General features: G+C 45.5%; 1 protein-coding gene across 1 annotated transcript in view; it reads right to left on the bottom strand.

The window, feature by feature from the left end:
- Positions 1-16,555, bottom strand: part of GRIP2 (glutamate receptor interacting protein 2) — a 60,402-nt gene that overhangs the window by 19,584 nt on the left and 24,263 nt on the right. Inside the window, 5 exon segments of the mRNA XM_010571534.1 lie at positions 2,158-2,302; positions 2,593-2,738; positions 3,541-3,607; positions 11,963-12,043; positions 13,070-13,215. Coding sequence (XP_010569836.1) covers positions 2,158-2,302; positions 2,593-2,738; positions 3,541-3,607; positions 11,963-12,043; positions 13,070-13,215 — 585 coding nt within the window.

Raw genomic sequence — 16,555 nt, 5'->3', positions numbered from 1 at the left:
CCTGCAGGCACTGAAGGAGGGGAAACAGAGACTAACATGGGAGAGAGCCACCACTCGACACCAACCCAACAGCCTGAGCTGCCTCTGTAGGTTTCTATAAGATCAGACACATACAAGGAGAAAAATGTTCAAGGTCAAGATAAAACCCAAGTCACCTGAATCTGGAGCCTTTTCAGCTTAGACAGCCTGTCACCTGCTGTGGCAGACGTGTGACAGATCCTAGAGGACACCCTGCCTTCTCCATCACCGAGTGAGCAGCAGCACAGACCTTCACTCGTGCCTCTACAAGAGAGGCCGGCACGTTCCCGTTATCAGATGCTGGGATCTGGTCCACCCAGTGCCAGCGCTGCTGAAACATGTCCTGTACCCCAGCAAAAGCCAGGCACAGATTTGGGTTTAAATCCCTGTCCTTCAGAAACCTGTCCCACCCTTCAGAGCCTGGCTAAGGGCGCCTGTGGCACAGGGAAGGGTAGTGACAGCAGGAAAAGGACAATTTAGGATAACACTAGGACCACCCTCTTCCCTTGACAAGGTCAAGCCACTCCCTTCTGTTAGTCCCAGGAGAAAAAAAATGCACCTTTCCTGCAGGCAGCCTTCATCTCAGCATCCCTCGCCCTTCCCACAGGGGAGCCAAGGTTACCCAGAGAAATCCCCGTGCTGCTCTGTCCCCATGCCGCTCCTCTGCACAGGCACTGTTATTTGTTAGTCAGCTACAGTGAACATGCTGAACAGCTCCATCACTCTTCTCAAAAGACTTTTCATTCCTTACTGCCTGCCAGCTCCTGATCAAAATTCAATAGTACCGCAGCACTTGCCTGCACTACGTTTCTCTGTGGAGCAGTCACTGATGTGTATCCGAGTTTGAAGGAGGAACAGCCATGGCATTGCAAAGGGAACTGAGAGCAACAAGGGTACGAGACTGTCTTCTAACACCTGACAGCATCTGGGCTTTTTGTCCTTAACCTCTCTCACGCTGGGCTGCAGGTACAGTGCAGAACTGCTATGCAGAAAAGCCTTGGATACTCTGTGGCTATTATCTTCTAGGGAAAAAGACTGAATCCTACAGTGGCAGGCCATGATATAAATTCCCCGAAGAGAAAAAAACACTAATGACTAAGTCTATCCATCTTCCTTATTTCTTGGGAGACACTGATGTTCTGCTTTCGGTACCAGAGGGAAGCAATGGAAATGTGCAGCAGCATGCGTGCTAAGAGCTCAAGGATCCCAATGCAGAAAGAGGCACTGAGCTGTTTTACAGTTCAGCTAAGAGGGAATGTGGCCTTGAAACAGAAAGAACCAAAAGGCCAGATCTGCAGTCAAACCTCCCCAAGGTCTAGCACTTTACACCTATTTGTTCAGGGTTTTTTTGCTGCTGTTCTGCCTATCAGGCAGCACAGGGTAAAACAACCCTATGAGAAGCGTGAGTCAGGGCTGCTGAAATGATCTATTTACAAGTCACAGCTACCGTATAGACTGATTAATTAAGATACACTGTATGACTCAGTTCCACCTTATATTCTAAGCAATGTCCTGATCCTTTAAATCCTACGCATGCACATATATTCAGACACAGGCACACATACAGTCAACCTCCCTAGTTGCCGAAGGTAAATCTGTGCCTACGTTTATGCAGTATAAATGTCTGCTGCTTGCGGCATGCCAGCCTTGCACTGAGATACCTCCACATGTAACAGACTAAGCAACCAGCAAGGATGGGTCAGAAGAACCCCTGGGATCTGTGGTTTCAGCAGGACACACCACTGTCATGGCCGTAAGCTGTAGTTTAGCAATAGGTGAGTCCTGGACAGGAGTTTACAGTGGTTTTGTGGGCAGGCTGGGCACTCTCCCCATGCAAGATGTGCATGGGAAATCACAGACCAGGAAGCACGTCTGTGGAAGAGGGGCAGATAAACACATGTTCCTGGCTGCTGACTCACTGGATCTGACTTTTCCAGAAGTGCCCTGCTCTGAGCCTCTCTCATTGCCCTAACAGCACAGTCCCAACCACCCTGCTTCATAGCGCTTGGTACCGTCATAGCACCTTTCCTTTTTAGCAGACTAAAACACCTAAGAAAAGTTTATGACAGCAGAGGAAACTTGGCGAAGTTCAAGAACTCTTCCCACATCAATTCAATGCCTCTGCCCCCAAAACCTCACCTTTCTGCCAGCCCTCGTTTAGTCAAGCCTGAAATGACGATAGGATCGAAAGGTTCCTCCGTCCCGGAGATGGTTATTCCCAAGGGACCGCCATATCGCTTCAGTTCCACTGTGTAGATAATAGCACCGGTTGTCTCCTGCTCATCTGAAAGAGAAAACAGGAATGCTGAAATTTTTAGTTAGCCATATGAAAGAGGTCATAGGAAAGACTTGCAGCATTTGGAAGCAAAAGCCTGAGGTCTTCAGCCATGCTCGTACCAAATAGGATTTTAACCTTCCACGCTCCATTTAAGGGCAGAATAACAAAAATAGACTATAATCAATTGGAAAGTGGTGACCGGACAGGCAGCAGCCCTTATCTTTGTTAGTTTGCACTGCCTATTGGGAAATGTCATTACAGTGGACAGGCACCAGTTTGCATCAGGATTTCTGTACCAGAGTTATCTTCATCCTTCCTAATCTTCAATTTGACCAGGTCTTCACACTGCCTTAAAATCTGCACAGCATCCTCCATTGAGCAATTGTCGAGTCGGATGTTATCAATGGCTAACAGCTTGTCTCCTGGCTCCAAGGTGCCAGTTCTATGTGGAAAGGAAAAGAAAACTTACTTAAAGTACATTTGTATTTGCCTTTCAGATCCCACCACTCATTCAGTCCTGTGGTGGCAATGACAATATTAACTTCTTGCTGTCCTTGATCTTTTCTGGTAAACAACCATGTACGGAGTCTGGGACAATTGTAACTTAAAGAGAGGAAGTTTGTGTAGAGTGTGCATCAAGACAGAACAAGGCAGGAAGATTAGATATACAGCCTGGGTAACCTACAGCACTGAAAAATGCCTCATGTTTAACTGACAGATATTCTACCTTTTATGGAAACTCCTGTATAAGCACTCTAGAAACGAGCCCTCCGGCAGCACTAAATTCCTCTGAAAGCCTGGCTGTAAGGTACTGGGATCGGAGGTGAAGTCAATAAATGCTGAGTTATTTGCACAGTTCTCCACCAGTGCCCACAATTCACTCACTCTGTTCACCTGAGCAGGAACTGAGACATGGCAAACTACCTGATGAGACATAGCACCTTATGGGATATATGAAGCCCTTTACCACATGCTCTTAAATGCTAAACATCTATTTCCTATAGGGTCAGCAGACATCTGAATTGGTGCCCTGGCCACCTTCTCCACTAGCTCAACTCTACTTCAATACAGACAGTTTTTATTGCAAACCCTACTGTGGTCTCAGACAAACCTCTAGGTTTGAGATCTCCTCGGACGCTGGCAAAATCCAGACCCAAGTACTACTGCTTGGGTTTCATTCTACCTCTCATTACTGGCTCTGACATTTTGCAATGGGTTTGGCAGATGGGAAATTCTGCACTCACCTATGTGCTACGCTCCCCTTCTTGATGTCAGAGATGATCAAAGGTTCCCCAGGCTTTCTGCTTGCAGCTGCAAAAGAGACACATGGGTACAAAGCTTGGTATTGAGTCTGCTTTCTAGGATGGGGATGGTTAATGGGGAGAAGGAGTCGTAAAGAAAGGGAATTTATATTCCTTTGACAAAATGATGCTTCACCCTTGAACTCTGGAAGCCACACCAGGAAAAAAAAGAAGTAAATCCCTCCAAAAGTTTGTTGGTTGCCCTTTGCCCAAGTTAGCTAGCTTCTACCTTCAGACTTCTCCTGAAGGGGAGGACATGTGGTGTCCAGCAGCAAGAGGTGGCATTGCCCGATCCCAGCGCTGTTAAACACTCGCTCACCCACATCACTGACACAAGACAACAAGTGAGTCAATGGCTGTGGCAGTAATCAGACATTACAGCACTGCTGCCCAGGGAGTACCTAGCTCAGCGCTGTGCTTAATACAAGCATTTCTGTGTTCTTGAAGTAAAGTGGGCTGGGAAATTTTCCAGGTGGAAAATAACCCAGGAAAAATTAGATAAAGCACTGTTTTCCAGCTGGTTCAGCTCCCCAGGCCACTTCATCATACAACCAGATAAATCAGGGCTGGTCTCAGTGCTGGAGCTGGAAGGGGCGGTTTCCAACTCCTCTCCTGCCCAACCCTGATAACTTTTTCATCCCACAAGAGATGCGAGTACGCATCTCTGGGAGCATTTGCATCTTCAGATTTGACTGCAAGACCTGCTGCTCTCTTGAGAAATCCAAGAGAGATTTATGACTGGAACCCCTCCTGACCTCTCTGCCATGCACACACCAAACATATGCCAAGAGCATCCTTTTCACCCCGCATCACACCCTCCTGCCTTGCTATGGGAATTGCATCGTCTCATTTAAAGCTGACAGAGCTTCTCAGCAAAAACTGCGTGGGAAGGAAGAAACTCGCAGCATCTGAACATATCAGGTGCAGGTCAGAGATTAAAATATCTGTGAGGCACGTGGCATCAAACACACAGAGATCCACCTGCCTGAACAGCAGTTAGAGAGCACCCCAGAAAGTCAGACATAAAGGAGTAAGTGCTTCCTCTTACCAACCTCTCTGCTCTAGATACTTCTGTTGTTTACATTCATTTATGAGATTTAAAAACATATGTGCTAACCCGTCACATTTAAGGATACCCTCTCCCAGTTATAACTAAACCTTCTGTACTGAACAGAGCAAAAAGACAACCAATCTCAGTCATAGCAGGGCTGAGTGTAAAAGTTAGGTCAGACAGGAAAGAGCAGACCCTGACTGATTTCACAATAGTCATGGCAATACAACTGCTGAATGATACAGAGCCGGGAAGAATTATTTTCCCCATGTCTTACTGGAGTGTGGTGCCAGGTAATTTTGGTCTGGACACTCATGTTCAGCTTGTGGCTGTGGGTTGAACAGAAGCAGATGGGTTGTGGAGATTCACCGAGGGCTCGTGCCTATATTCAACCTGTCCACGGCACAGACCAGCCAGAAGATACGACACACACCAGGCAGAGCTGAGTGGTGGGAGGGAAGAATGGGGTGCAGCAGCTAAAATCAACACAGAAATCCCCCCTCTGATCGAGAAGCCCACACGGCGTGGACTAACAGCACAGGGGACAGAGATTTATCACCCTGTTATTACTATTGCTGTTCTCTTTTTCAATATAGAAGATTTATTTGCTGCTGAGAGGGGTGTACAATGTGGTGGTCCAAGCGGTGGAGATGGGAGACCCTGTTAGCACACTCTGAGCCCCGGGTCGGGCTGGCATTGCTGCATGTTTAATCACTCCCTAGCCTGGTTCTGTCAAAACGATCCAGGTTAGCAAAAATACTTTTCACTGCAAGGTTTGTTTACTAGTTTCAAAGCAGAGGCAGTGTGACAGAAAGGGGTTAGGGAGGATCTCCACAGTCCTGGTGGTGGGTTGGGACGGCCGTCTCTAAACCTGACCCAGCCACAACTGGAACAATGTGTTCAGAGACCGTTAACACTCAAAAGAGCAAAGAAGGGGGAAAGAAAAACAATAAAGAAGCAAGTATAGACAAGAACATGCCTCAAGCTCTGCAGAAATGGTGTTTATCTCAGCGTCTGCCTTACAAGCCCTGCGACACATGGAGGGATCCTGCCCACGGTCAGTCTTTGAGCAGAGAGCGAGACCCCGTCCTTCTGCAGTTCCGCAACTGGTGTCAGCACTGAACGCAGCACAAGCTTCCCGTATCAGAAGCAAGGGTGACAAACCAAGTGCTTTGTCCATTAGGAAACAAAGCAAGTTTTAAGGAAAAATCATTCTGGATTTTGTTTGTGTTATTTTTGGAAGTTGTGCTTTCCAAACAGATTTTCTTGAGACTTCAGTTAATGGAAGAGCCATGTACAACTGCATACAGCTGTCCCTACCATCAGAGTACCCAAACTTTAATAAATGGCAGCCCTCTGTTTTAAATAATCACTTAGTATAAAATCGAAAGGCTTTATAAAACCATCATTACTAGTCAGGACCTACAAATCTGAAGGGTAGGTTAGAGAGACTTAATGAATAATCATTCTCTCTCTAGAGGCGTAAGATACAAAGTTAAGACCATGACATCTCAAAGCACAGAATGCTCATTTGCTGTTCGTTTTAAAAACCAGTAGTTACTAGCTCCATTAATTCGCCTTTGGCATCCCAAAGCCCTTCCCAGCGCCCCAGCAGAGCACCCAGCTGGGCTTTCTGCCCATCAGCTGGGACCAGGCTGTCACCGACCACCCCAGCCACCCTGGGACCCACGTTTTTAACAGCCCTGTGCTGTTCTTGCAGGGTGACAATGTGCCTCTGTGTAAGGGCTGCCTGTCTACAGGTGAGAGACCTGCAGTTTCACTGAAGTGGTGGCTCAGCCTAGGTCAGAGGCACTAGATACGTAGATCCCTGGTGAGATTTTGGATAAACCATTTCCAATTTGCCTGCAATTAAAACCAAAACTTAAACTACATTATTATTTTATTAGGGCCATGGTCTTTGGAGCTAAGACACTTGCACAGATGAGTAAAGCCCCTTTATCCATTTGTTTCTGCTGTCGATGTGGTTATTCCTCTTCAAATGACATTGCCTTGGTAATTCTGTTTTCTGCAGGAAGACACGGTTCGGACACCCAGCTTTGCCTCTGGGTCTTGCTTTCCCGGCTGTAAAATGGAGATGGCAGCAAAGGGAGCGAAGGGAAGAGATGAACCGAGGCACAGAGGCAGAAGCTGCTGTGCAGAAACCCACACTCTCCCGGCAGGCGCTCTCGTTGTGGCCTCCATCTGCCAGGCAAACCACTTCAGGTGTAAGTAGGCTCTTTTTCAGATACATTTGTATTTTTGGCGGGTTTACCAGTACAAAAGATAGTTTAAATCTGCTCCAGTGGCCCAGAGAAAGCTCCATAAATCAACAGCTGGTGAAGGTAGAAGCATGGGGTGGGGGAGAAACTCAAAATGAAAACACTGCTTAGCGGTGGTGACAGGGCAGTGATAAAAAGGTGACTTGATCAATACTGTTATTTACTTTTTATAAATTGCTTTCAGTCTCTCACCACCTCTGCTGGGATTCTGGCTCGCTCGGCGTTTACTCTGTGATGGATGATGAGGCCAGAAACACATGTCCAGTTTGTGTTTTTAATAGAATGCATAATGACTCATATTGGTAAATTATTCCCCTCCAAGGAGCACGAGCACATATCTCACACACATCAACCCATTATAAATGCCCTTCATTATTGACCAAGCCAAAGCAGCACTCTGCCAACATGTAATTAAAGAAATTGAAATAATGCCGTAAGAATACATTTAAGAAAGCAAGCATTTATAAACGGGAGAAAACAAACAAAATCAGAAACCCAGTAATCTCAGGATAGCTAAGGAATGAGAAGAGGGATAAAAGCAAATCAGAATCAATTACAAAAAGCAGCAGTGAAAATCAAATCCCCAGTACCCAACTTATTTTTCTATCATTCATTAGTTTTAGCAGCAGGTGCATAAATTATCAGTGCCTCCAGCAGGATATTTGCCCCACCGCAGATCTATTTCCTTTCAAAATCTCTAGGCAGCAAAACCAGGACAGAATACCCCACTTCGGTAAAAGCACCAGAGTGAAGCAGCTGCAAATCTCAGTTGAAGCTGCAATGTTAGCGAGGGGGTAGGACAGGAGGCTGCTGCGCACACCGCCGCTGGCAGACACACTCTGCCGGGCTGGTGGCAGGTCCCAGGTTAATCCAGCACCAGCAAAGCTGAACATATGTTGCTCGGCTCACAGATCCATCTTCTTGCTAGGACAGTGATTACGCTGCTCAAGCGACTTAATCAAAGTTATCTATCTACCCAAATTCCAGTTTTATCGCCCGCAAGCAGATATACTACCTATTCCTTATCTGCAGTACTTCATGCCAAGGGCACAGGAATTGATTTGTTGAGATATATAAAGGTAATTTGATAAACATGCTATATAAAGCATTAATGCATATTTAAAATGAAAGGTAATTTCAATATCTGTTTAAACAGCAACAACAACACACCTGTACCCTTCAGTGAATTTCACAACTAGCCCTTGGAGAGGATGTTTGAGACAGACAAAAAAAAAACCAACCCACAAATCAAAAAAAGCAATCTTTTATGTAATCAACTATCATTTTCCAGAGGCTAATAACAAATCCATATCTTATTTTAAGAGGTCAGGTATTGAACATGCAAGAATACACGCCTATCAGCTTCTCGCTCATGGAGATTTTAATTTGTAAGAGATTTACAGAAGATCTACAAAGGCATAACTGTATCATTAGAACTGAATGCAGCCAGCAAGATCACAGCACTTGAGGCATGTGTTTTGCTAATGGAGATGAGTAGCTCAGACTAACAAGAGCCAAATCTTCACATCCCTGTGTCAAAAATCTCAGTTTGCACATCTTTGCATCCTCACCATTCGGAGCACCTCAGAGGTCCCTGTAAACAAGTGAGCTTCACAGCCCACACAGCTCTTTGAACCACGCAGAGCAGAAAGGAGCACACACTTTGCTCTTCAACCAGAGCAGCTGTTTTACAAACAAATGCAGCCATCTCCCTGGGACAGAAACCAAGACACTGGAGTAGGGAGAAAATGAGAGCCATTTTGCTGGCTTCTTGTCCCTTCACCCCTGGATGAAGCGCATGCAAGCAGTGCACACGAGGAAGCTTCGGTGTTTTACTTTGCTAATTTTCATTTAGCGAACATAGGAGACTGAAATGAGGCTTGAGGGCACCGAGGTGCCACAGAAATACAAAGCACAGCCAGTGAGAGACTCGCCCCTTTGATTTCCTATTCATCCTTTGGGGAATGGAAGGGAAAGTGATGCTATATGCATACACTTGCATCATGTGTCTTGATTTGCTACATCCCTTTGCCACGCTGTGTTTGAGCAGGGGGAAGAAACCCGTCTATGCGCACAGACCACAACCCGGGGCTCACCCAGCCCAAGCCTTCTCTTTCTGGAAAACCTTGAGACCTTGGAGAAGATGAAATGCCCTCAGCAAACATCTGGCCCTCACTGGGAGCAAGCACAGACCCTCTCTGTACGTTCATCCCAGAACCAGCAGCGCCTGCCCTCCTCACACAAAAACCTCCTGGGTTTTCAACCCTTTTATGAGGCTTTCCAGGAGATTTATGGTTCCTCCTGCAGCCAGCTCCATTACACGAATTCTTCCAACACATCCATCAAGAATTCTGCTCTCCCTCCCTTTACTTAGCCCATCTCCCAATTAGCTCTGAGAGCCACAGCACAGCAAGAACTTGATCGGTTTTATTTCTGTAGTGCTCCTCTGATGGGGTCATAACACTTTCTGCCCATGTAAGAAGGCAGCGGCAAACCTTCCTGGACAGAGGAATTAACTACTGATGAGCCTGCTGAAGCTGAGAGGTAAAACTCAAGGAAAGCAACTCATCTTTCATCTACAGCGTAGCTGGACCACAAAGGTTATGAACAAACCCAATTCTGTGGCCACAACAGTGCAGGGTGTCTTCTACTGACTCCTCCAGCTTGTCATGTATTTAACCTGCCCCAGTTTTACAGAGTAGGAAACAGGAATCCAACGTGGGATGCCAGTAAACCAAGTCCCCTACTTTAAACACTTTTCTTTGTCAGAAAGAGAGCTGTAAAAGCTGTTTCTAGATCTACACAAGCACTCAAATCAGCAGAACTGGCAAGAACTGAGCAAAATAGAGACGAGTTATTTTTACCTCTTTTCTCTTGCTGCTTGCATCACATTCCTGTATGCACATCATGTCTCTGCAGGAGGTACTTACCATAAGGCTGCTTGCTTTGGTTTTAATGTTGGAAACTGGTATGTTTATCTGCTTGGTCAAAGGCAGAGTGACAAAATGATGATCTAATTTGCTAAGGGTCATGTGGACATAGGCTTCTATAGACTAATATATGAAAACAGAATTAGGATTCAACCAGCATTTCATCCTTGCCACCGCGTTTTCTGGATGGCTGTCTTTTGCTACATTTGTAAATATAATTTGGCTTTGACTCAGCAAAGGACTGAAACACATCTTAAGTTTATGCATATGCATTACTTAAACAATGTCCTGCAAACACGTTCAACAATCAAAAAGATGAAATCTATTATATTGTTAAAAAACTGCTTTGTAGTTGGGATAATGGGTATCTAACTATTTAAAACCCAGGGGTCAGTTTCTTTTTATTTAGCGGTGATTTCAAAAAGGTGTGTGAAATCAATTTTTTAAACAAATTTCAAATGAAAATATTTTCAACATAAAAACACTTTTGAAGTGTAAATGGACATCTGAAGCAGTCCCATTAAGTGAGACTCCACAAATAAAACCTAATATTCTTTCTGGCAACTCCCAGGTTCATTTTGCTCTCCAGGCCCAGATACAAACTGAGCTTTGAAGCTTAAATGGGGTAAAACCCTGGCCATGCTCGAGCCAGAAGTTTTTTGCTACCACATCCATCGTCCTAGGTTGCTACCTGAGATTGCAACGCCAATGCAGTGGGCAGGGCAGCGGGTTGGGAAGCCAGCGCAGGCTGGGCTGCTGCACCCTGCCAGTGAAATGTCATTACAGGTACCCCGCTGCTTTCGGAAAGCACTTTGATGTCTTCAGACAGTAATTGCTGCCAAGCCAAATGTTAAATACTGGGCTCTTATTTCTCAGGATTATCCTTGTGGCACAAATAGGGGAAGCTGGGAAGAGGGAGAAGAAATAACACAGGGTGCAAATCCATCATCCTGTCAATGTTCAAGTCACTCCTGAGAATCACCCCACTTAGATCAGAACACCTCCAATTAACTCACTAACTAATGCTGTAAATGCCAAGAGGTAATTGCAAATAGCTTATCTATTTTAAAGAAACCTCATTTTAAATTGTCCCTAGTGACTCCATTCCCCAGACACAGCTGGGTCCACGCTCCTGAAGGCTTAGATGCAAGATCCCATTACTGCAGTTTCACAAGCTGCTTTGTTTCAGCCGAGAGGTGGTGGCAGCCTCTGGGCATGGCAAATCTGAGATGATTCAACTCAGTTTACCCGGCAGTGAAAGAGGGATGAGTGACGTGAGACCTGTTCACATTTGCCATATAGGAAAAATTCACTGATGCAAGGCTTAACAAGACCCCAGGTTAGCCAAAAATTTGGGATGGATCTGCCTATATTATCTCCTTACAACATCCTCTCCAAAGAGCCCAAAAGGTCTTTAAATGAAAAATATGCTTCAGAAGAGAAACAAAAATAATTAATCAAGAGTGAGCAGAGAAAAGAGAAAAAAAAGAAAAAGGTTTATGTCTCATTTTCTCAGTGCCCACCAAGTCCTGGCACATGGATCTCCTCCTCCATGGCTGAGGTCAGTCAATGTAACGACTCCCAGCAAACCCTCCCCAGCACCCTCCTGTCCCTAAAGTGCCTTCCCCCCACCTCTAAGGCCTGCCACCCTCTTCATCCTCCTCTTCCTCTTGGCAGTTTCCCCTCTCTATCCTTCAAGCTGTGGGTTCACCGCACACTTGGTCTCCTCCCTCCACCTCTCCCTGCAAGGCTCCCACCAGACCCAGGCAATTCTTTTTTAAAAGGACCATAATACAACTGTGAGTAAGGAAATAAAAATAATAGTACTAATAATATAATATAATATTAGTCTGCAGCACAGACCAACTGATCAGTTGAGATGCATCCTTTGCCCCAACCCTTCATGCAGCTGCTTTCCTCTGTGGCCGCCAGCTCGTGGGGGCAGGAAACACACATCTAATTCAGTTTGGGATAAATCACAAGCACTGCAAGCACTACCAGGAAACCCTACATAATCTTATCTCTCTCCATTGGGCCCCTCTGGTGTGCCAGGGTGGAAAGCAGAGGCTCTTGCAACTGCTAGCACGAGTCTGAGCAATACTTACAGCTGATTGTAATTCCAAGCTCTACACCTCTTTTCTTGGGCAATTTAACGTGGAAAGTACCGCTGCTGGGTATGACAGACTCTATAAAACCAAAAACAGACAAAAAAGAAAACAGGAGAAAAAAGACAGTTTTCAGTCGCGTGGATGGTTTCTTTGGAACCAAGAAAAACAAGCCCATAAAACTCAGCTTTATTGGTTCAAATAAGGTTGTTATCTGAGGCCCTGTGGACTTTAGGTTAAAATTTGGATTCTCATTAAAAATACATGCTCTGAACGTCAAGCAAAGTGCTCACATCATGCTGTATTTCAAGATTGAGGCAGCTCTTTTAATGTAAAAGGAAAAAATCATAGACTCATAGAATGGTTTGGGTTGGAGGGGATCTTAAAGATCGTCTACTTCCAACCCCCCTGCCATGGGCAGGGACACCTTCCACTAGACCAGGTTGCTCAAAGCCCCATCCAACCTGGCCTTGAACACTGCCAGGGATGGGGCATCCACAACCTCTCTGGGCAACCTGTTTTGGTGTCTCACCACCCTCACAGTATAGAGTTTCTTCCTCACGTCTAATCTAAATCTACCCTCTTTCAGTTTAAAGCCATTACCCCTCATCCTATCACTACACTCCCTGTTAAAGAGTCCCTCCCCATCTTTCCTGTAGGCCCCCTTTTAAGTATTGGAAGGCCACTATAAGCCTTCTCTTCAAAAACTTCTTTTTTTTAATACAAAGCTGCACTTTAGCCCCAGCCAGTAGCTTTGGCTCCCTCCTTGTTTCAAGGCCATAAATTAATATAAATATTATTCATATTAATGGGCAAATATTTAAAGTGCAGGTGGCCTCTTCAACTACTCCTTAGGCTTATCTCAGCCAAGGGGTGAAGTGGTGAGCACAAGGCATTTATGAAAGGATCAAAAGGACCCTCCATCTCAGTGCACGTTACAGAACAACGAGAAATGGAAAAGGTCCTCAGAGGGTCCTCTCGCTCTTCCCGCTGAGCTCTAGCAAAAACCTCATGTATTTGCGTAAGTACACTCACTCCTACGGGTTAGCAAAGGCACCGGCAGAGTCCTGTTGGTAGTGAGGAGCAGCAATTCCTTTGGCAACGTACCTGCGACATCAAATTCAATCTCAAGCACCACTTTGTTCGTGAGTGCAGCATCACGCAAAAGCTGATTAGCTTCCTCCATAGTCCCGTCCTCAGTTGCAATGCCGTTGATAGAAAGGACTCTGTCTCCTACTTGCAGCAGCCCACACCTGCAGCCCACATTGGGAAAAGAGGGAAAGGGAACAAGGAGGCAGGGGAAAAGAGGAAAGGAGAAAAAAAACAACCCCACAACCAGCCATGAGTTACTTTTGCCAGGCAAATCCTTTACAAGACACACAAAGTAGTGACAAATCCTGCAGAAGTAGCCCCAAAGAGAAGATAACTCATTCTGCAATACCCATCCCAGTGCCGAGAGCCCCTGGACAGTCACGAGGCAGCAAACCCTTGTGGTTTGCTTAAGTTCAGACATACTTTGCTCCTAAATAACCATTTTTTGTTATGTTTCCTGCAACTTCCAGGAAAAAAAAAGTAACCCTCACTTTCTTAAAAGTCAACACCATGGCCAAGAGATGGGAGTGATAAATGCAAGGGCATGTCCTCTCCTACCCTATCTAACAGCATACAGCTCTTTCCATTTGCCTGCACCCTCTGAAACCCAAACTAATGGCACTGAAAATTGCACAGATTCCTCTGCTTAATACATGGCTAATACTGAAGCTACAATCCAATGAACTTACTGAAACGTCTCAGCAAATTGGATAATCATTTATCCCTTGTAATTGCATTTCTGGAAGCCAAATGTACATTGATACTGTTTAACTGCCTTGAAAGGCCAATATTATTCCGATGCGATAGCCCGCCAATATAACCACAACTGGCCCTTTGGGGTTTTTGGTTTAGACCCACTTTCTCCAAGAACAGAGATCAGTTTTTTTACTTTGGAAAAAAAACAATGGCAAGGCTATGTTGGAGATATACTGCTACAGCATGGTTTGTCTCTTGGGACCCCTCTGTATTTATGAGCAAGGTTTTTTCACACATGAACTACTACATTCCCACATTCACTGTCCACCCTCCTCCCCCCCACCCTTTTTGTTTTTTTAAATATACTGCAACACCAGCAACACCTCCAAGTTATCTCCCACAGCTAATATAAGCTGGCCCGTGGCTCTACAAAATCAAGAGTGTAGTGTTCCCTGTGACTGGCCGTGGGCAATTGCTCATCTTCCTTATCCTCCATATCCTTCATCAGTTGTTCGCTATAACCACATCTTTCAGATTTTCCACTCATCACATGTCTATAAGGCTGTCCACTTGAGCAGAGCCTGGGAAACCATTCTCCATCCATCATTAACGTAAGCTACAGAGTGCTCTCCAAAGTAGATTGAGGGTTATGGAAACAAGTCTAAGGTTCACCTCAACATTTGGAGTTATGTTACCACAGAGATTTCTCAGAAGGCATCAGCTATCCTGTTTTGAGCCTTCTCCAGAGAATCTTTATTCCCCTTCTGTTTAATGACCAAGCACATCCTTCGCCCTCTCCTTTCTAGATGTCAGCTTCCAATGATATTTCCCAGAAGACAGCTTATTTTCTACTAATCCTTCCAGCCACTCTTCATCACTCACACCTGATTCAGTTGTAAGAAAACATGGTACCATAGCTTCCAGGCACATGAAGGTAATGTCAAAGGCAACGGACACTGGCTGTATTATTCACCTCCAAACAACAGGACGTAGATGAAAGGCCAGGTTATCAAGAAAAAACACACACATCCAAATTCAAGACAAAAATGCACAAGCACAACAGTTTTTGCCAACGGCCCATCAAAAGCTGAGATACAAACAAGTTTGGAGAGAGCCTAGGGAGGTTATTTTACTGGTAGAAAGGTATTAAATTTGCAGTATATTTACACTGCTGCCTGAGTTCATGCCATCCATGGAAAAACGCTGGATATTTTATGAGAAATAAATTCAGAATTGTTTGTTCAAGGAGACTTGGATTAGGACAGACAACTCCGTGGTGTATAAATGAATCCACCCTTGCGAATAAATTACATCAAGTTTAATTACAGTCCTTTACTGGACTTGCAGCTATGCAGCTCCATAGATGTGCTTGGAAATATCAGTTTATAAATATGAAGATGGCAAGGAGTGTGACACAGATGCCTCCTCCAGCACCAAGAGCTCTTTTGCTATGGCCACAACGCACCTTTCAGAAAGGAGGGATCAACATCTGCATCACACAGACATGACTGTCATTTCAAGGTCATACAAGGACTCAATCCATTTTGGCACCCCTGTTTCAGCTGCAAGGGCTGCGAGATCACAGGATACTTTTACACAGCATGAAAGCAAACATTTGCCACCTTTCCCACCAGAGCTGCCTTCTCACAGAACAACTGTTTCTTGTGTTTCTTCACTCAAGGTAGATTTGCCTGGGTGTTTCACAGCAAATAGCTCTGTTATGTCAGAAATATTTTATTTCTTTTACTATTAGCCTCAGTCAATCACTATTGTTTAAGCCCTGGTCTTGCAGGTTTATAAAAGTTTGTGGAGTGAAGCCACAACATTCTGGCTCTCCACGAGTGCAAGGAGACCCGATGTGCCTTGTTAACCCTTCAAAACAATTCCAGAGACACCAGTTTCCAGGTGTCAGGTGCCCTTGCGTTGGGAGCTGGGCCTGGGGAGCCAAGGCTCCTGCAGACCTCTCCTTGGCTCTGCTGTGGCATCCTACACAAACCTTTTGGGCAGCTTTCCCAAAGATTTGTCTCAGAGATGCGCAGTCTAACGTCAGAGCTCACAAAGTGCTTTGAGATCATGGGAGGAGAAGTGCTTTAAAATCAGAAAGAACAAGAGTACAGGCATCTCCTGGAGTGAAAGACAGCCCTATGGATGTGTTGGAGTCCATGAAGGGAATGTCTCTCTGGGGTTGCAGAGATTTGCATTTTGTCATGACACATTCCTTGGGCTCAGACAGCAACACAGCAGCAGAGGTGTCTTGCTAGACACAGCGCAGTGCATATTCAAGCCTTGGGCAGGATATGCACTGAAGATCTCACTCAGCAGCAGCAGCATCTGCGTGGTCACTCCAGCTGTGGGGTGAGCGGCAGCAGCTGTGACCATGGCCACATCGCCGGCTGCAGAAACCGATCTGTTGTGACCTTACATGCCCCCGAGTTGGCCTGCACAGGTCAGACGTGCACATCTGTGTGTGCACATTGGCGGGTGGGTCCCAGCCCCCAAAAGATCAAAGCTTTGCTGACAGCTTCACTCAGCTGCTAAACTCTCGTTTTGCAAACTACTCATACTCAAAAGCCAGAAACACAATGATCAAACAACTGTGTCTGAGCAGAGCTAGAAAACATGTAACTCAGCAGGAAGCATTGATTTTGGATACTGGGATGGAGAAGCCAGATACTCTCCCACTGCTGTCAATGACAGCTGGGGGAGGAAGGACACAAAAGCTGTGTGTTTCAAGGCAGCCAAGAGGGGACATCAGGCATCTTCCTATTCCACCCTCCCTGCTGATAACAGGGGCTGAATCACTGT

This window comes from Haliaeetus leucocephalus, unplaced genomic scaffold (genome assembly GCF_000737465.1).
Source record: "Haliaeetus leucocephalus isolate CR32 unplaced genomic scaffold, Haliaeetus_leucocephalus-4.0 Scaffold2, whole genome shotgun sequence".
Classification (NCBI taxonomy): Eukaryota; Metazoa; Chordata; class Aves; order Accipitriformes; family Accipitridae; genus Haliaeetus; species Haliaeetus leucocephalus.
The sequence above is the reverse complement of the archived record's forward strand: the minus strand, read 5'-3'. Positions and strand labels throughout refer to the sequence as shown.